This window comes from Pan troglodytes, chromosome 6 (genome assembly GCF_028858775.2).
Source record: "Pan troglodytes isolate AG18354 chromosome 6, NHGRI_mPanTro3-v2.0_pri, whole genome shotgun sequence".
In the NCBI taxonomy this organism is placed as follows: Eukaryota; Metazoa; Chordata; class Mammalia; order Primates; family Hominidae; genus Pan; species Pan troglodytes.
In genome coordinates, this window is record NC_072404.2 from 50,431,205 (window position 1) to 50,448,182 (window position 16,978).

General features: G+C 51.3%; 2 protein-coding genes across 6 annotated transcripts; both read right to left on the reverse strand.

Moving 5' to 3' along the window:
- Nucleotides 1–392: 392 nt before the first annotated feature.
- Nucleotides 393–8,554, reverse strand: DDX56 (DEAD-box helicase 56). 2 transcript variants are annotated; one of them, XR_010158444.1, is made up of 14 exons: nucleotides 8,423–8,554; nucleotides 8,170–8,331; nucleotides 7,477–7,637; nucleotides 7,161–7,331; nucleotides 6,934–7,024; nucleotides 6,080–6,324; nucleotides 5,346–5,465; nucleotides 4,600–4,713; nucleotides 4,394–4,488; nucleotides 3,716–3,789; nucleotides 3,489–3,591; nucleotides 2,704–2,809; nucleotides 1,037–1,113; nucleotides 393–668 (listed from the first exon to the last, which is right to left on the reverse strand). XR_010158444.1 is itself a non-coding variant. In XM_001145021.8 (14 exons), exons 1-14 carry the CDS (start codon nucleotides 8,480–8,482, stop codon nucleotides 591–593), a joined length of 1,644 nt encoding a protein of 547 aa, XP_001145021.1. In that variant the 5' UTR covers nucleotides 8,483–8,554; the 3' UTR covers nucleotides 393–590. The 2 variants fall into 2 exon arrangements, 1 of the variants encoding a protein (XP_001145021.1); XM_001145021.8 differs by having other exon boundaries at nucleotides 3,489–3,578.
- Nucleotides 8,555–8,601: 47 nt separating this feature from the next.
- Nucleotides 8,602–16,953, reverse strand: TMED4 (transmembrane p24 trafficking protein 4). Of its 4 annotated transcripts, none has more exons than XM_063814206.1 (5): nucleotides 16,624–16,847; nucleotides 16,300–16,400; nucleotides 16,026–16,151; nucleotides 15,670–15,816; nucleotides 8,602–8,775 (listed from the first exon to the last, which is right to left on the reverse strand). In XM_063814206.1, the coding sequence occupies exons 1-5, from the start codon at nucleotides 16,781–16,783 to the stop codon at nucleotides 8,602–8,604; spliced, it is 708 nt and encodes a 235-aa protein (XP_063670276.1). In that variant the 5' UTR covers nucleotides 16,784–16,847. The 4 variants fall into 4 exon arrangements, with proteins under 4 accessions (XP_063670276.1, XP_009451279.1, XP_001145929.1 ...); XM_009453004.5 differs by lacking the exon at nucleotides 8,602–8,775 and adding an exon at nucleotides 9,212–9,635; XM_001145929.5 differs by lacking the exon at nucleotides 8,602–8,775 and adding an exon at nucleotides 12,895–14,201 and having other exon boundaries at nucleotides 16,624–16,953.
- Between the last annotated feature and the right edge of the window lie 25 nt (nucleotides 16,954–16,978).

The window sequence follows — 16,978 nt, forward strand, 5'->3', positions numbered from 1 at the left end:
ACAGCTCACACATCAACAGTTGTTCAGAAAGGGACCAGCAGATAGCTGCCCTGGCTCCTCTAAGGAAGAGCAGGCAGCTTCCCCCCGAATCTACATGTGCATGTGCTCGGGGAGAGGAAGGCTGGCGGTCAGGAAGGCCCATCTCCCAGCCTGATCCCAGGCAGCAGGGCTGCAGGAGCTGGGCAGGAAGGCTCTGGGCCGGCCATAGCCACCTGCCAGCAAGGGCAGGCTTCTCTTCTCATGGCTGGGGCAGCTCGGCACAGCTGACCTCTGCTGGCCAAGTGAAGCACTGCATGCAGCCACAGAGCCAGGCACAGCTGTCTTCCGAAGTTTCCTGACTCCTGATGTTTTGGGGATTCAAATAGTCCTTTTCATATGCTGGAGGCACAAACTGGGGCAGCTAAAATTTTTATTCTGTTGTCAAGGGGCAAGATGCCAGCTTGGAAGTGCCAAGGAGCTAAAGGGCCCAGCACTGCCGGCCCCAGAACTGTCTGTTCAGGCTGTGCAGTAAGCACCAGAGCCTCGCCTGTCCACGAAGGGTGTAAGCCTGTGCTCCACAATGTGCTCAGCTCCAGAGAGGCCCAACAACCTCAGGAGGGCTTGGCTGTGGGTCTGAATTTCTTTCCTTTGTGCTTGAAGCTGCGCAGTGGGTTCTGGGACTTCGCTCTCTAAGGAGGCAAAGTCACAGGTTAGTTGGGGGAATCAGGCCGACAGACAATCCACCCACCCAGCCACCCAACTGAGAAAGACACAAAGGGAGCCGTGCCGGCAACTGGCCAACACGACCAGAAGGTGCTGCAGATAAGGAAATGGGGAAAGGCAGCTGGGGAAAGAAAAGCAGGGCCTGCAGGCGGCTGCAAAAGTACCCCTATCCCACACCAGATTTTTGGGGCCCGGTTCTAGGGTGCCCCCTCTTCCCCTCCCTAGGGCACCCTCTCTTCCCCTCCCTAGGGCAAGGCGCCTCCACATTCTGGTGATGACAAAAGAGCAGGTGGGGAGGAGTCCTGGGGCTGTCCGCAGTCCCCAGGAGCCGTACCTTGGCCTTCCTACAAGAGGAAGACAGCTTCTTCCGCTTCTTGTGAGGGCGCACCAGGCCACGGAGAGCAGGAGGAACTGGAAGAGATGCTTGCCTGAGCAGTGGGCTCACCGCTACTGCTCCCATCCCTGCCCTCCCACTGATTCTGCAGCAAATTCTCCAATTCTGACCCAACTGGCAGCCTATGACATACATCTATTCACTATCACATCTGCACAGGGCCAGGAGAATGTGAGCACCTTAGACTTCCACTATTTAAATCACTCTCCTATATTGTTTAGATTTGTTACAATAAACATGTAACAAGAAAGAAAAAGACAGACATCCTTAAAGAAAGAAAATGCAGCTGAAATAAAAGTCAACAGGTAGTTTCTTCACCTGTGGCCCATTACTACAGATACAGGGGGCCCCGCATCCCAGCTGCACCTGATCTTGGCTCTATCTTCACCTCGCCCACCCCATGGACTCCCCCAGGCCAACCACACCTGGGCCCTCCCCTTCAAATGTCAAACATCCCACATCCTGACACCTTTCCACCTTCTCCTGGCCCTTCTAAACCTCCTGGCCACACCTTGGCAAATGACTCCGCTATAGGAGCAGACTGGGTTCCTGAGGCCAAAGTTCTAGCCTTACCTTCTCCCTCCCTACCCACCCTCCCAACTCCCCTCCTCTCAGGCCAGGACCTGGACTGGGGTCTCCTCCAGCTCACTGTCCCGTGGGAACCCGGCCCCCACCGCTCTCTCTCTGGCATTTTCATGTTCCCATCTCTTCTGGATCCTTCCTTTCCCAGTGCCCAGGCTTTTCCTGCCCTGGAACATTCCATCTCCACCCTTTGTCACCTCCATAGCAGCAACACCACACCCGCTGGGTGGCTGCAGGTCCAGGCTGAGCAGACCCTGTGGCATTGGGAAGGGTCCTGCACTTGCTGCCCACAGCCTCCTCTCCACCACTCTCCTCCTTCAATCCATTTTAGGCATAAAAGTCACACATACTCATTACCAAAAACACCTCCTATGAGACACTGAAAGAAGTCATTACCCAGCGCCTGCCAAAGATGAGGAGAAGTGCCCAGTTTTAATGGTCACATAAAGCTCTAGCCTGGGCTGCACTACAGAAACCAATCCCAGGGTCCTGACCTCATGCCTGCCAACCCCTGCATCCCTCGCACCACCACTGGCTCTTCTCTTGCTACCTTGTCGGTTTAGGCCTTACAGAGTCTGTCTCCCTGCTGACTGTTCTTACCCAGAGACTCCACAGATGCCTCTTCAGCAGCTGCTAATCTTGAGTCTTTTGCAGCACAGGTGGCTCTCTCTGCCTCCTGCCCGTGACTCTCTCCCAAACCTATTCACTCCCTTCGACCCATGGACGGCCATTTGGCCCAGCTCTGGAGACGACCTGGCCTGAAATGCTGGGTCTGCCACCCACCCTGCACTACCTCAATTTCCTCATCTCTAAAATGGAGTCAGCAACAGCTAACCCGTGGGACCAAGCAAACAAGTTTAGAAACACAGGGGTGTGCCTGTTTACATGCCTGCGTGCTGCCAGGGTCTCCAGGTTCTATTCTGCCTGAGCATCCCCAGCACCAAGCACAGGGGCTGACCCAGCAGCGGAGAAATTAATGCCACTTCCCCAGCCTGCTGCCTCCTGCCCTGTCAGGCCACACTCACCCAGGTAGTCAGGAACATGGCCCAGGTGGGGCTTCACCACTGCGGGGTGCAAAGGTAGGTCATGCCGCAGCAGCTGGAGGTCCCTAGGGTTGTCTTCAAAGTATGTCTGCCGGGGCAAGAGGGAGAGCCACAGAGTGAGCATCTTTCTTGTGTGACTTCACAGACCTAGCTTTTCAAAGGATAACACAGTCATGTGTTTCAAAAGGCATGAGGCAGCTGCTTCTGTGCATTTCTCAGAACCTCCCGGGAGTGGATGTTTCCATTTTCCCTTCTCCATGACACACATGGCAGTACCCTGTACCCCTTTTTGCTGGGCATCATCTTACAGACTGTTCCATATGGACACGCAACCAACCTCATTCCTTCCCATGTAACCTTCGGCTCTGGATGCACCTGAGTTTACCTAGCAAGCCCCCTATGGTGGCCCCAGGCTGTTTCCATCTTTAGGTTCCATGATAATGCCATGGATGGATGAATGCAGGCACATGCTTGACTGTGCACATTCACAAGTGTGACCAGGATTAAGTTCCAGAAGTGGAATTTCGGATGAAAGGACACATGAGCTCATAATTCTGCTGGACAGTGTCCACCATAAGGTTGTGCCAATTTACCACCAAGCAGAACAGACTGGCTTCCTTCCATGATTCTGGGTCCATTTCCTCCCCTTCCGTGCCAAAGGCCAGAAAACTGCCCAGTTCTCTGCTTCTCACCACTCGGAGCTCAGCCAGTCTCCAAAAAGGGCAGCCGTCTAAGATCTATCCCCTTCTCACCTCCCATCCCCTCACCTTAAGCTTCTCAGAATGCAGAAGCTCTTCCTTGATCTCCTTCAATCTTGCCTCCCGAATGGCCTGCTTAGTCACTGAGCGCATGGCATCCTGGGGGTGGACACTGAAGGTCAAGACAGTGAGGCTGCCCCAAATCCTCCCTTCACACCTGGATGCTCAGCAAGACGGTGCAATCCCTGGGCCACAGCCCCTTCCCTCTCATTTCCCTCCCCACCACAGCAGCTCACCCTGCAGCGATAGCGGAAGCCCTCGATCTCCTCCATCCGGAACTGGTAGGGGAGCAGAATGGGGCCCCTGTTCTCTGTGGAGAAGAAAGCAGCGAGGGTCCCACAGGCTGAGGCCTTAGGACAGGGTCTTCATTGGAGGCCTCCTGCACCTCCCCCTTGGGGGAAAGCAGCAGGGGACCCACCGCCTTCCTGGGATGCCGAACATGCAGCTTAGCTGCACCTGGGCCTCTTACAGTGATGACCCATCTGTCCCCGTGTGTGGATGGGGGTGGCCTGTGTGGCCCCAAGCCCAAGAACCCGTCACCCACTCTCTTCTCCTCTCCCAAGGAGTACCCCATGGTATTCCTTGGGAGTCAAGGTACCCCATGACGATGGCCACAGAGAGCAGTCTAGGACCACCCAGCACCCTGGGGTCAGGTGCTGTCCTGAGCTGTCACAGCAGCCTGTCAGGTCACTCAATGCTCATGAGGCAGACAGTAAACACAACTTTGGACAAATTACCTCAATTTGTTTATCTCTCAAGGGTGACAGTGCCTGCCACTCAGGGCAGAACAAGGATGGATGGTGGAAGTGGCCTGTCACACTATGTTGTGACCTCTGTCATCATTATCATGGAGTTTTAAAGCATTGTGGGAGAAGCCTGACCCTGGCCCAGGACCACAAGAGCCAGGCTCTTACCTCCACTGAGAAGCTCCTCAATCTTGCCTAAGTGGAACTGCTCCGTGGGCAGCACAAAAGTTAAGACTATGCCTGGGTTGTTAGCGCGTGCTGTCCTGCAAGGGAAGACAGTGCAGCTTGCATCTCCAACCCGCAGGCTCTGTCCAGCACACCCCAAGTCCCTCAGCGTGCCTACCATGCAGATGCCTGGGCCGTCACACTACTACCTGCCAGCTCGATGGATGTAGGCCTCAGGGGTTGGGGGAAGATCAAAGTTGAGCACAGCAGACACATGGTGGAAGTCTATGCCCCGGGCCACACCTGCCTCCAGATCGGAGGCCCTGCAGAGATAACTCAATGTCAGCCAGACCCTTCCTCTCCTCTGGGCATGTATTCACACGCTGAATCAGCAAAACTTCCTCTAAACAATGCCTGTAGATCATAAGACCCTGACATACAGAGGACTCTTCAACAATGGAACCGTTCCAGGAGTCAGGGTTTCCTGGGGCAGCCTGGAGCTTTGACATGTAGCCAAATCTCGGCCTGACCTCTGTTCTGGGACGACAGCAGAACTCATTGCCCTACATGGTGATCTGAAAACCAACTCTGAGCTAGTCAAGCCTTCAGCTGGACAGAGACTGGAGAGTTGGGGGGTTCCTTTTCCCTTCAGAAATATGCTCCCTGCAAGTCACAGCCATACCACCAATGCAGGATGGGCCATCTCCCCTGCAGGGCTCTGCATGCCAACAACCCCGGCAGTTTTGCCCTTCGTGGTGCATGTGCAGTGTGCACCATCCACTCCCTTCTCTATATCCAGGCAGCTGAGCAAGAACCTGCGGGGCTCTCTGGGCTACACTACCAGCCAGGCCTGGAAGGTTTGGCTCCCTGCTCTGTGCACTCTGGTTTTAGTCTTCCAAAAAGCTAAAAACACAGGCATTTCTGGGGAGGGATGGAAAAAGAGGCATGGACTCACTTGTCCCCTTTGGGCCCTCGGCCCCGACGCTTGCCCTTGACTGGGGCCCCCAGGACTTCAGCATCAGTTGCTATGACACAGTCGTAGAAGCCTTGGTTGAACTGTGAGATGATGTGGCACCTGCAGCCAAGAGCGGACAGAGAATCAGCTCAGCAGAGCAAGCTCAAAGCCCTTCTGTCATCCCTAGTATCACAATAACCATCACCCTTTCCTTTTTCCTCTTCTTAATCTCTTTCGCTACTTAATCACTGTGCCTCAGTTTCCTCAGCTGGAAATAATTATAGGGTTTTGTTTTTTTGAGACAGAGTTTCACTCCTGTTGCCCAGGCTGGAGTGCAATGGCACGATCTCGGCTCACTGCAACCTCCACCTCCCGGGTTCAAGCAATTCTCCTATCTCAGCTTCCTGAGTAGCTGGGATTACAGGTGCCTGCCACCATGTCCAGCTAATTTTTGTATTTTTAGTAGAGACGGGGTTTCACCATGCTGGCCAGGCTGGTCTCGAACTCCTGACCTCAGGCGATCCACCCACCTCGGCCTCCCAAAGTGCTGGGATTACAGCAGGCATAAGCCACGGCGCCCGGCCATGATAGGTATTTTGGAGTTGGGAGAAGTCAGTATCAGTCACATCTAGAACCTGGCCCCTAGTAAGTGCTTAAGAAACAGAACATTAACTGGGTCCCCTTTCCATCTCTATCTTCAACTTATTTCAACCAAGATGTTGGCTGTGGCAGACCTGGAGCGCAGTGGAAGCTCTCCATTGAGCACACAGGTGGGGATGCTGAACTGTTCCAAGAACAGGCGTAGCCGGTAACTCCGTTCTAGAGTGTTGACAAAGAGCAGAGACTTGCCCCGAATCAATGACAGCTTGAGCAGGGCATACAGCAGGAGGAATTTGTCTTCCTCAGTCTCACAGATCACCTGAAACTGCTGTAACTGGTCTGGCCCAGGCAGCTGGGACTCCTGTAACTTAAGGGTAACCTGGGGAGAAAACAGGCCTGTGGTCAGAAAGGAAAAGAACACAGAGATGCATGGCCACTTACTCACCAACCAAAGCATCAACATTTTAGTGCAGGGCAGAGATGCATTTAAGGATTCCTGGCACCCTAAGTCTCCTCCAGTTTTGTAACCTAAAACCCCAAAATGCCCTTATTGTTGTGGTATATAGAGTATACCATATAAACCATATATAAAATACTTCCAAGCACAGAACAAAGAGAAACACATCAATAAAGGACTACATTGAGAAGGGAAGGCCTACAGCAACAGGCCTTCTGAAAGGTAAAGTTTACTTAAGATGAGAACCTTGGCCTTAGAATTTTGGCTCTGCTGCTCAAAGCTGCCCCTTAGGGGAGGTCCTTGCTCAGGATTTTAGGCAAAGCATGGCCTGAAATGGGAGACATCCCTTGTGGACACTTGGAAATATATAGTGATTTTAGACCACTGGCTTTTAGTGCCTCAGGACCAGGGATGAGACACTAAGTGACAACTGTCCCACCCAAAACACCAAAGGATCCCCTAAGAAGGAGCATCAAGATCTTTGAGTGCCCCCATGCCTGCAGCTCCAGACACTTCCATGGTGCCTCTTACCGGGTTATGTAATATCAGCTCCTTGAGTGCTTGTACGTCCTCGTTAAAAGTAGCTGACATGAGAAAAGCCTGGTAAATCCGGGGCAAGTGACTGAAATGAAAGAATCCAATCAGATTCCAGCTCCAAGGGCCGCTAATTGTAGTAACTGGCTTCCAGCCACCCCGCTCTCGTCCCAACTCCTACTCACAGATGTTTCCACTAGGAATCACACCCACCTCTGCCTTACCAGAGGAGACTCTTGAGCTCTTCTTCAAAGCCAAAGGAAAAAAGAAGATCAGCTTCGTCCACCACCAAAAGCTCCAGGGAGTCACGAAGTTTCAGGCTGTCTTGCTGCAAGTGGCTTAATATGCGAGATGGGGTCCCCACTACCACATCTGGCTTCTCCATCAGCACAGCTCTGCAGGTGGACAAGACATCAGTATCAGGCAGAATGTAGCAGCTGGGATCTCACCCTGGATTTGCTCTCTTTTTTGCCACACACAAACCCAACCCCACAACACTGTGTAGCTTCATTCAGGTACAGCTTTGCTGCTTTTACCCACCTCTGAGAGACTGAGTCTTCAGCAGCTGAGACATTGGCCACTCGGACATCCCGAGCACAGTAGGTAGCCAGCTGCTGAATCATGGACTGTGCTTGCCGTGCCAGCTCCTTGGTAGGAACAAGAACAAGGCCTCTCACTGCCTGTTCTACCACCGGACCTGTCTGTAAGAATATGAATTAAAGACTTTAGCCAGCAGTGCACATCACTGTGTCCACGTGTCTCTACCCCTTCCAGCCTACCTGACCCATCTGCTGCAACACTACTCAGCAGTACTTTGATCATCTATCACTCTGCCCGCCTCAGAATGCAGAGTGGAGAGTTCTTTCCCCAGGCACTGACCCTCAAAAAGAATAACGTACTCTGATGTTTATGAAGCTACTTTAAATATACTAGTTATGAAGCTAAATTCTCACAATAATTCTGTAAGTAGAAAAGATAGATGTGCTCCCTTTTTATGTAAGAAAGAAAAGAAAGTGCTGTGTCGAAGATTACGCAAAGGTTGGTGGTAGCAGGGCCGGACAAGGATCCAGGTAACCTGAACTCCAGCCCAGAGTGTTTGCCACAACAGCACCAGGTTCTCAGGCCGGCCTGCACGGGTACAGGGCCAAGAGAAAACCTCAGACAAACGGGAACCGCCCTTCCCAGGCTTTTGGAGCTTGCCTCCTTCCTCCCCTCAGCTCTCTCGTTACCCACCGCCTTCCTATGGAGCAACAGCTGCAGCATCGGAATAGCATAAGCGGCCGTCTTCCCGGAGCCCGTGCGGGCCCGAGCCAGGAGGTCCTTCCCTTCTAGGGCCAGTGGGATGGCCTTCTCCTGGATCAGCGTAGGTCGCGACCAGCCCAGATCGGTGACAGCCTAGGAGACCAGGAGTGCGGTTTAAGCGGCGTGAAGAGTGATGGCGCGCCCCGCAGAGCCCGTAAGCCGGCTTCCCAGCCCTCGCGTGTACCTGAAGGAGCCGGGGATCGAGGCCCATGTGTTCGAAGCCCAGTGCTTCAGAGTCCTCCATGGCGCTGCTCAGTAGCGCAGCACGCACGCACTGCAGGAAAAACGCCACCGACGCGAGGGGGAGCAAAGCAACAACCAATCGGCTTCGGAGACGAAGTCACTTCCCGGAAGTGCTGGCACCTAGGCTTCCGGTACTCGGACGGAGCTCTGCGACTGCGCAGTCCCTGGGACTGGGTCTAGTAGGAGGCGGTGGAGCGGCCGTACTGGGGTCGACGGGGTACTTTGGACTACAGAGCCGCTCCACTGGCTCTTCCGGCGTTCCCGGACGCCGCTGACACACCTGATTCTCGCGACCTGCAGGAGAAGCCTCGGCCGGGGCCGAGGGCCGAGGTCGTGACGGGCATGACCGTCTCTCTGCTTGGTTAGGGTTAGTGTCCCGCCGGGCACATCACCCTATGAATGGAGCCACTGAGATAGACTGGGCTGAGGAGAACCGGTTGGAATAATGAGCCATGGCAGCAACTGCCTGAGAGAGAGGACCGGCGGGTTGCTGTAGGGCTCCCTAACCGGACTGCCTGTCAGTCACCTGCACAGCTTGGTTGCTGTTCTTTGTGTCCCAAATCTGACTCGGGTCACCAGTTAAGACCCGTGTCAGACTTCTGACCTACAGACTTGCGTCGTTTTAAGCCAGTAAATTTGTGGTAATTTGTTACAGTAGCAATAGGAAAATAATACAGGTGAGGACTAAGAATCCTAATCACAAATCTTTTTTTTTTTTTTTTTTTTTTTTGAGACATGGTCTTGACTGTCACCCAGGCTGGCGCGATCTCAGGCTCAAGTGGTCCTCCCACCTCAGTCTCCTGGAAAGCTAAGACTACAGGCATGCACCACCACGTCCAGTTAGCGTGTATGTATGTATGTACGTACGTGTGTGTGTGTGTATGTGTATATCTGTATCTCCTTCTCCCCTCCCCCCTCCCCTTCTCTTCTTTTCTTTCTAGATGGGGTTTCGCCACGTTGCCCAGGACGGTTTTGAACTCCTGGGGCCAAGCGATCTGCCTTCCTCGGCCTCCCAAAGTGCTGGGATTGCAGGTGCGAGCCACTGCTCCTGGCCCGTAAGTCTTTCAGTGTAGAAGAGGGAAGCAGAAGAGGTCAAAGTGGTGCCATGTGAGAGCTCAACCCACCCTTGCTGGAGGAAGGGAGCCAGAGCCAAGCTGGAAAAGGCAAGGAAACAACCTTTGTGATTACATTAGGCCTATCCAGATGATCCAGGATAATTTATTTTACAGTCATCTGATTAGCAATTTAATTCTCTTCTGTCATGTTAGGTAACATATTCATATGTTTCAGAGTGGTAGGCCATTATTCTGCCTACCATACCACCCAACACAAATCTACATTAAGACTATATCTGAGTGTTGCACAGGAATCTATGTCAACAAGCTTCCAGGATGATCCTGTGCATCCTATCTGATGCAGCCCAGCATCTGAGTACCAGAGACTAGCATCTGGCTGTTAGGTTAGGAGAGATCAGCTCATGCACCAACAGGTAGTCATGCTGGGACCAAATGATGAAGATAGGTACAACTAGTCCCAGTGAGAGCTGGGGAATTGGGCTGGGATAATAGAGGATGTTAAGAATGGAGTGTGCCCTCAACCCCAGAACTTTTTTTTCTTTTTTTGTGGTAAGGAGGGAGAAGGCTGTTTGGTAAGGATGTTGTAAACTCTGAGAAAGCAAGAATTCCAAAAGTCAAGGGTAGTATTGGGGGGAAAATCACTAGAATTTGTGTGTGTGTACCCTAACTACTGTTTTGGTTTTGTTTTTGTTTTTTAGAAGGAGTCTCACACTGTCGCCCAGGCTGGAGTGCAGTGGCATGATCTCAGCTCACTGCAAGCTCCACCTCCCGAGTTCACGCCATTCTCTTGCCTCAGCCTCCCGAGTAGCTGGGACTACAGGCACCTGCCACCACGCCCGGCTAATTTTTTGTATTTCTAGTAGAGACAGGGTTTCACTGTTGTTAGACAGGATGGTCTCGATCTCCTGACCTTGTGATCCGCCCGCCTCGGCCTCCCAAAGTGCTGGGATTACAGGCGTGAGCCACCGCGCCCAGCCCCTAACTGCTGTTTTTTAAAAAACTTTTTAGGTCACAACCTATCTGTAAATATGACACACCGGTATGGAAATCCTTATTCTTCTCACAGCCACCAGCTATTGGCCCATCCACTGACTATCCCAATTCCACCTGCCTTATCAGTGGAAAGGTGAAATGTATGCCCACTTTTTCCTCACACCATTCCCCTTTCTATCAAAAACTACCAAGAGAAACCCAGGACCTACCAAAATAGTTAAGATGTGCTCCACTGTGTCTACTGCCAGCCAAACCTGTTGAAGGCCGGCTCAACCCTAATCTGTGCCTTCCTGTCTTCTCACAAACGTAGTCTGATTTGCTGGCTAGATTTCTAGTAACAGCCACAGAGCAGAAATGTGTCCCTTCCCAATATGTCACATAATCCCCAAGAGCCTCAGGCCAGAAGTCCACAACATGTAACTAGTTCAAAGGACATAATTTTTCTCTGCATTAATTCTAACATGAGGAATACTGAAAACTCTTTTAAACATCTGAAGAATTTCAGCAATTCACAATTCACCTTACTGGAGTGTTACACTGTCATCCAGATTTAGAAATAGGAGGATATAAAACTATTAAATGGAAAAGCCTAGAGAACTAAATTGCCTTTTTTTTTTTTTTCTGAGACATAGTCTCCCTCTGCCCCCCAGGCTGAAGTGCAGTGGCTCGATTTCTGCTCACTGCAACCTCCTCCCGGGTTCAAGCGATTCTCCTGCCTTAGCTTCCTGAATAGCTGGGATTACAGGCACACACTACCATGCCTGGCTAATTTCTATACTTTTAGTAGAGAGGGGTTTTCACCATGTTGGCCAGCCTGGTCTCAAACTGCTGACCTCAGGCGATCCCCCTGCCTTGGCCTCCCAAAGTGCTGGGATTATAGGCGTGAGCCACCCCACCTGGCCCTAAATTGCGTTGTTTTTTTTTTTTTTTTCAGATGGGATCACTCTGTTGCCCAGACTGGAGTGCAGTGGCACGATCATGGCTCACCACAGCCTTGACCTCCCGAGCTCAAGTGATCTTTCCACCTCAGCCTCTCAAGTAGCTGGGACTATAGGCGTGTGCCACCAGCTAAATTTTTTGTATTTTTTGCAGAGACAAGATTTCGCCATGTTGCCCAGGCTGGTCTCGAACTCCTGGGCTATAGGGATCCACCCACCTTGGCTTCCCAAAGTGCTAGGATTACAGGCGTGAGCCACCGTGCCCAGCCCACATGTATTTTTAAGAGTAAAAATAGCCAGGCACAGTGGGGTATACCGGTAGTACCAGCTACTTGGGAGGGTAAGGTAGGAGGATCACTTGAACCTGGGAGCTCAAGGTTGCTTTGAGCTGTGATGGCACCACTGCACTCCAGCCTTGGGGACAGAGCAAGACCCCATCACCTGTGCCCGGCCAGCTCACACCTGTAATCCCAGCACTTTGGGAGGCGAGACGGGTCACCTGCGGTCAGGAGTTCAAGACCAGCCTGGTCAACATGGTGAAACCCTGTCTCTACTAAAAATACAAAAATTAGCTGGGCATGGTGGCGGGCGCCTATAATCCCAGCTACTCGGGAGTCTGAGGCAAGAGAATCTCTTGAACTCAGGAGGTGGAGGTTGCAGCGAGCCAAGATTGCACCACTGCACTCCAGCCTGGGCGACAGAGTGAGACTCCATCTCAAAAATAAATAAATGAATAAGATAAAAATACAAAAATTAGCCGGGTGTAGTGGTGGGTGTCTGTAATCCCAGCTACTCAGGAAGCTGAGGCAGAACTGCTTGAACCCGGGAGGCAGAGGTTGCAGTGAGCCAAGATCATGCCACTGCACTCCAGCCTGGGCGACAGAGCAAGACTGTCTCAAAAAATAAATAAAAATTTAAAAAATATATAAATATATATATAAATAGGTATATATATGGTATAGGACATAAGAAATAACAAAAGGAGAAGAATTTAGTTCCGTAGGTCAGATAATTTAATAAATATTTCAAATAAATATATAATAAAAACTGAAATAAAATGTCAAGAATGGGGAACTAATGGTATTAAGTTTTATATAGAAGGGCATGAGGGAAGTGTATTAAAATTTGTTCAAATTTATGACTGAGAGGGCTAAGAAGGTACTTAATTTCCTCAGATGATACTTTGCGAACATGTGGTCTATTTGGTTGACCTTTGCAAACAGTTGAACAACCACACCGTGTATTCCCATAACCCCTAGACTGCCTGTCCAGGCCAAGCCTTAGTACCACGAGTCCACAGTGAAGTCCACTCCAGGTTATCTGCATAGGTAGCCCAGGCACCTTTCCTCTTTTCCTTTAGGTGCCTCCCCTCTGCCCACAACCTCTTATTTCATCTCAAACACAGCTATTACAACATGTTTTATTTCACTGGAAAATTCTGTAAAGAACTAAATCTGGTTCCCTTGAAGAAAACATTTAGCACAGCTTAAATAAAAGTTGAGAAGGAGGGTAAGAGTGCATTGCCCCATTCTAGCTCTGTTGCTACCTTACCTCTGACTCTAAGGCCCTGTGGGATGAAAAGCAGGTATCCAAAAGAACTCTGCTTGGCCCTCTGATACGGCCTTGAGGTCAGCCCCGGTGCCTGCTTTCTGGCCCACAGACCGCTGAAATCCTAGGAGCTGCCATGGGAGTTACCAAAAATATGTGAATAAACTGAATGCAGAGGCTGAGGCAGGTGGATCAACTGAGGTCAGGAGTCTAAGACCAGCCTGGCCAACATGGTAAAAACCCCATCTCTACTAAAAATACAAAAATTAGCTGAGCGTGGTGGCGGGCACCTGTAATCCCAGCTACTCAGGAGACTGAGGCAGGAGAATCATTTGAACCCGGGAGGCAGATGTTGCCAGTGAGCTGAGATCACGCCATTGCACTCCAGCCTGGGCGACAAGAGCAAAACTCAAAAAAAAAAAAAGGAAAAACAAAACCCAAAATGCAGAAACTGCATTGGTATTTTGAGCTAGTTACAGGCAGTAACACTTCTACTAGGAAGGAAAATATATAATTTATCCAAAAATAGTTCTAAGATATAGAAAAACATCTCAATCCTCTAGGGCCAAGACCTGCCCCTTATTTACATTCACAAAGCCATTAAGTGAACCCAGAACTGACCAGCAGACAGTGAGGCAGGGCCTGCTCTGTGGCACATGCCAGTCACCTACTGCGTAAGTGGACAAAGAGAAAGCAGAAGGTAATGAAGAGAGTTTTCATTTGCTTATTTAGTGAAAAACAGGAAAATCACTTGAGGCAAAAGAAGCAGGACTGAGTCCTGGGTTAGTTCTGATTCCTCACAAGCCCTAAGACAAGATTTTGAAAGATTGGACTAATGTCATGTGTCCTTAAGAACCAGGGTCAGCAAGTGGCTGATCTGAATGGTTTGTGGCCATGGAACCAATGTGACTTATTCTTTTTCATTTTTTTCCCTAAAAATCCAGGTGGATAAAGGACTGTGTGGGGAAAGTACCAAATAAATGAGGTAAAAAGGAAGGGTCATACAAAGAGGGCACTACACCAGCTTCTTGGCCTCAAAGAAGCTCTTGAGGTGACGCATCTGCCAGATGCCAGTGAGGATGAGGATGACAGTCTGAGCAATGGACCACCATAGGACCCTCTGGTTGGTGCTCTCGCTCGTCAGTCGGAAGCGCTCTTCACGATACTGTGTGGGGCAACACAGGGTTAAGTGAGCAGGAGAAACAGTCTGGCTGTTGTGAGGTCCCTCCCTGCGTGTAACTACTCAACTCCAGGACCAAACTCCTTTTGGAATACTATCTGTGACTCCATTAGGAGTGCTATGGTCTCCCCAGTGAGGCTGCCCCAAGAAAGGGACGGGCTGTCCCTCCACAAGCATCTCTGTTGGGACTGAACTCATGATCCTACCATTTCCAACAAGAGTCCAAGAAAAACAGGTAGGCAATGGCTATTACTAGATTGTGAACTGTCCTTTCTTCACTTTATTTTATAGAGCTTAAAAATGACTACTGAAAGCGAAATGTGGCACATGCATACAATGGAATATTAGCCTTAAGGAAAGAAATTCTGACACATGCTATAACATGGATGAACTGTGAGAACATTATACTCAGTGAAATAAGCCAGTCACAAAAGGACAAATACTGAATGATTCCACTTATATGAGGTAGGGCAGTCAGGATCATAGAGACAGAAAGTAGAATGGTGGGTGTCAGGACAATAGGAAACGGGAAGTTATTGTTTATAATAAGTACAGATTTGCTGGGTGCAGTGGCTCACGCCTGTAATCCCAACACTTTGGGAGGCTGCGGCAGTGGATTGCCTGAGGCCAGGAGTTCAAGACCAGCCTGGCCAACATGGTGAAACCCAGTCTCTATTAAAAACACAAAAATGAGCCAGGCATGGTGGCACTTGCCTGTAATCCCAGCTACTTGGGAGGCTGAGGCAGGAGAATCGCTTGAACCTGGGAGGCGGAGGGTGCAGTGAGCTGAGATGGCGCCACTGCGCTCCAGCCTGGGCAACAAAGCGAGACTCCATCTCAAAAACAAAACAAAATAAGTATAGATTTTTAGTTTGAGAAGATGAAAAAGTTCTGGAGCTGGATGATGGTGTTGGTAGCACAACATTATGAAGGCACTTAATACCACTGAACTATATAGACAGTTAAAATGACACATTTGGTGTTATATTTTACCACAATAAAATGTTTTGATAAAAAAGCAATACAGGCAGGGTGCGGTAGCTCACACCTGTAATCCCAGCACTTTGGGAGGCTGAGGCGGGCGGATCACTTGATGTCGGGAGTTCGAGACCAGCCTGACCAACATGGAGAAACCCCGTCTCTACTAAAAGTACAAAATTAGCCAGGCATGGTGGCGCATGCCTGTAATCCCAGCTACTCAGGAGGCTGAAGCAGGAGAATCGCTTGAACCTGGGGAGGCGGAGGTTGCAGTGAGCCAAGATCATGGCATTGCACTCCAGCATGGGCAACAAGAGTGAAACTCCGTCTCAAAAACAACAAACAAACAACCTATCTAAACCAATACCTCTCATTCCATTCTCTGCAGAGCTGATCTCCCAAGCAGAAACTTGAGTAGGTATAGTGGGTATAAAGGTCAACTGCCCTCTCAAATTACAAGGAGATATGCACTTACCCTTTGGTAATCCTGCTCCTTCTGAATCTGTTCCACCTGATCAAGCAACTGGCGGGCGCGGAGCTGTAGCTCCGTCAGCTTATCTTTTGCAGCAATCTCAGGGTAGTTGTTGGCATGCTCCCCAACCTGGATGTCGAGATGCACACGCTACAAGGAAACACGGAATGTATGAGTGGTGGGGCCTCCAGTTGTCTGTTCCAGGGTATGGAACCCACTATTGTCCCTGGCTGTGGAGCAGAAGGCAACATCTGTCTCCCCAATTCTGACTGTGCTACAAAGTTTCACAATCTTGATAAATCAAAATTTGGAAACAAGTGAGAGATTCTAAGCTGAAGCCAAAGAGAAAATCCTCTTACCAGTTTGCCACCAGCGAAGAGAGCCATCCTGGTAGAATTGGAGTGCAGACAGATTTGATGGTCACCGGGCGTGTGGGAGGTGAACGTGAAGCGGCCCTCCGAGCCGTACTGCCGGGACAGCACCACCTGCAACATATGTGAGTGAAGGCCCCACCTTTATACCGCAGGCTCTCCAAGTGCAAGCTCCTGTCCCTTGAGGCCTCCTCCAGGCAGTGCTTTACACCCCACGGGAGCTCCACTGAAGAACGGCTGCGTGGGCCAACGCCAGCCTTACCTTGCCGTCGGGGTCCTTCACTTCCACGTGCATGCCCAGGCCAGGGGTCGAGGGCAGGAAGACCTCCTTCTGCTTATCCCACATCTGGGTACGATAGTTGCCTGCGGGGCACACACATAGTCACGACCGGCCCTAGTGGGCCGCCTCTCCGCCCGGCCCCCTCCGACGTGCGGCCCGGAGCTCTAGGCAGGGGGCCTGGCGTCCTCGGGGCACCCTCAGGCTAGGTACTGGGGGAGCCAGCGACCCGGCTGGGCTCGGGAGGAGGGAGCGCCGCCGAGGGTTGAGCTGGGTACAAAGGGCCTCCCCACCCTCAGCCCGCCTGACCGATGACCATGGTCTCGTCGGGGATTTCCTCGATGAAACAGCGCTTCTCGGTCTCGCCGATGTGGAAGTAGAGCCCCTGGGCGCCTGTGGCGCACAGCGCGAGAAGCAGCAGGGCCTGCCGCCCCATCGCCCGCAGAGGCCGAGCCCCGACACCTGCCATCGCGCCTCAGCCCCTAGGCGCCTGCGCACATTTGCGCATCGCTCTGCGCCTGCGCGCCACCCTAGCGACCCTGAGAGTTAGGGGAAGAGGACGCCTGCGCAGTGATATGTACTCGCCGTCTCCTGCAACTCCATCCGTACCGAACACTGCCGCGCCCCGCCCCCTCACACAGCCCGGCGCCCGCCTACCCCCGCA

Excerpts from the sequence above, each read along its gene's own strand:
- DDX56 (XM_001145021.8), bottom strand. The coding sequence starts at position 8,482 with ATGGAGGACTCTGAAGCACTGGGCTTCGAACACATGGGCCTCGATCCC. Across the intron at positions 7,025-7,160 it reads GAGCTCAAGAGTCTCCTCTG|TCACTTGCCCCGGATTTACC; the intron begins GTAAGGCAGAGG and ends CTTTCATTTCAG. Across the intron at positions 4,489-4,599 it reads TACATCCATCGAGCTGGCAG|GACAGCACGCGCTAACAACC; the intron begins GTAGTAGTGTGA and ends CTTCCCTTGCAG.
- TMED4 (XM_063814206.1), bottom strand. The coding sequence starts at position 16,783 with ATGGCAGGTGTCGGGGCTCGGCCTCTGCGGGCGATGGGGCGGCAGGCC. Across the intron at positions 16,401-16,623 it reads CGACGAGACCATGGTCATCG|GCAACTATCGTACCCAGATG; the intron begins GTCAGGCGGGCT and ends TGTGCCCCGCAG. Across the intron at positions 8,776-15,669 it reads AGGAGCAGGATTACCAAAGG|GTCGCGAGAATCAGGTGTGT; the intron begins GTAAGTGCATAT and ends CTTCTCCTGCAG.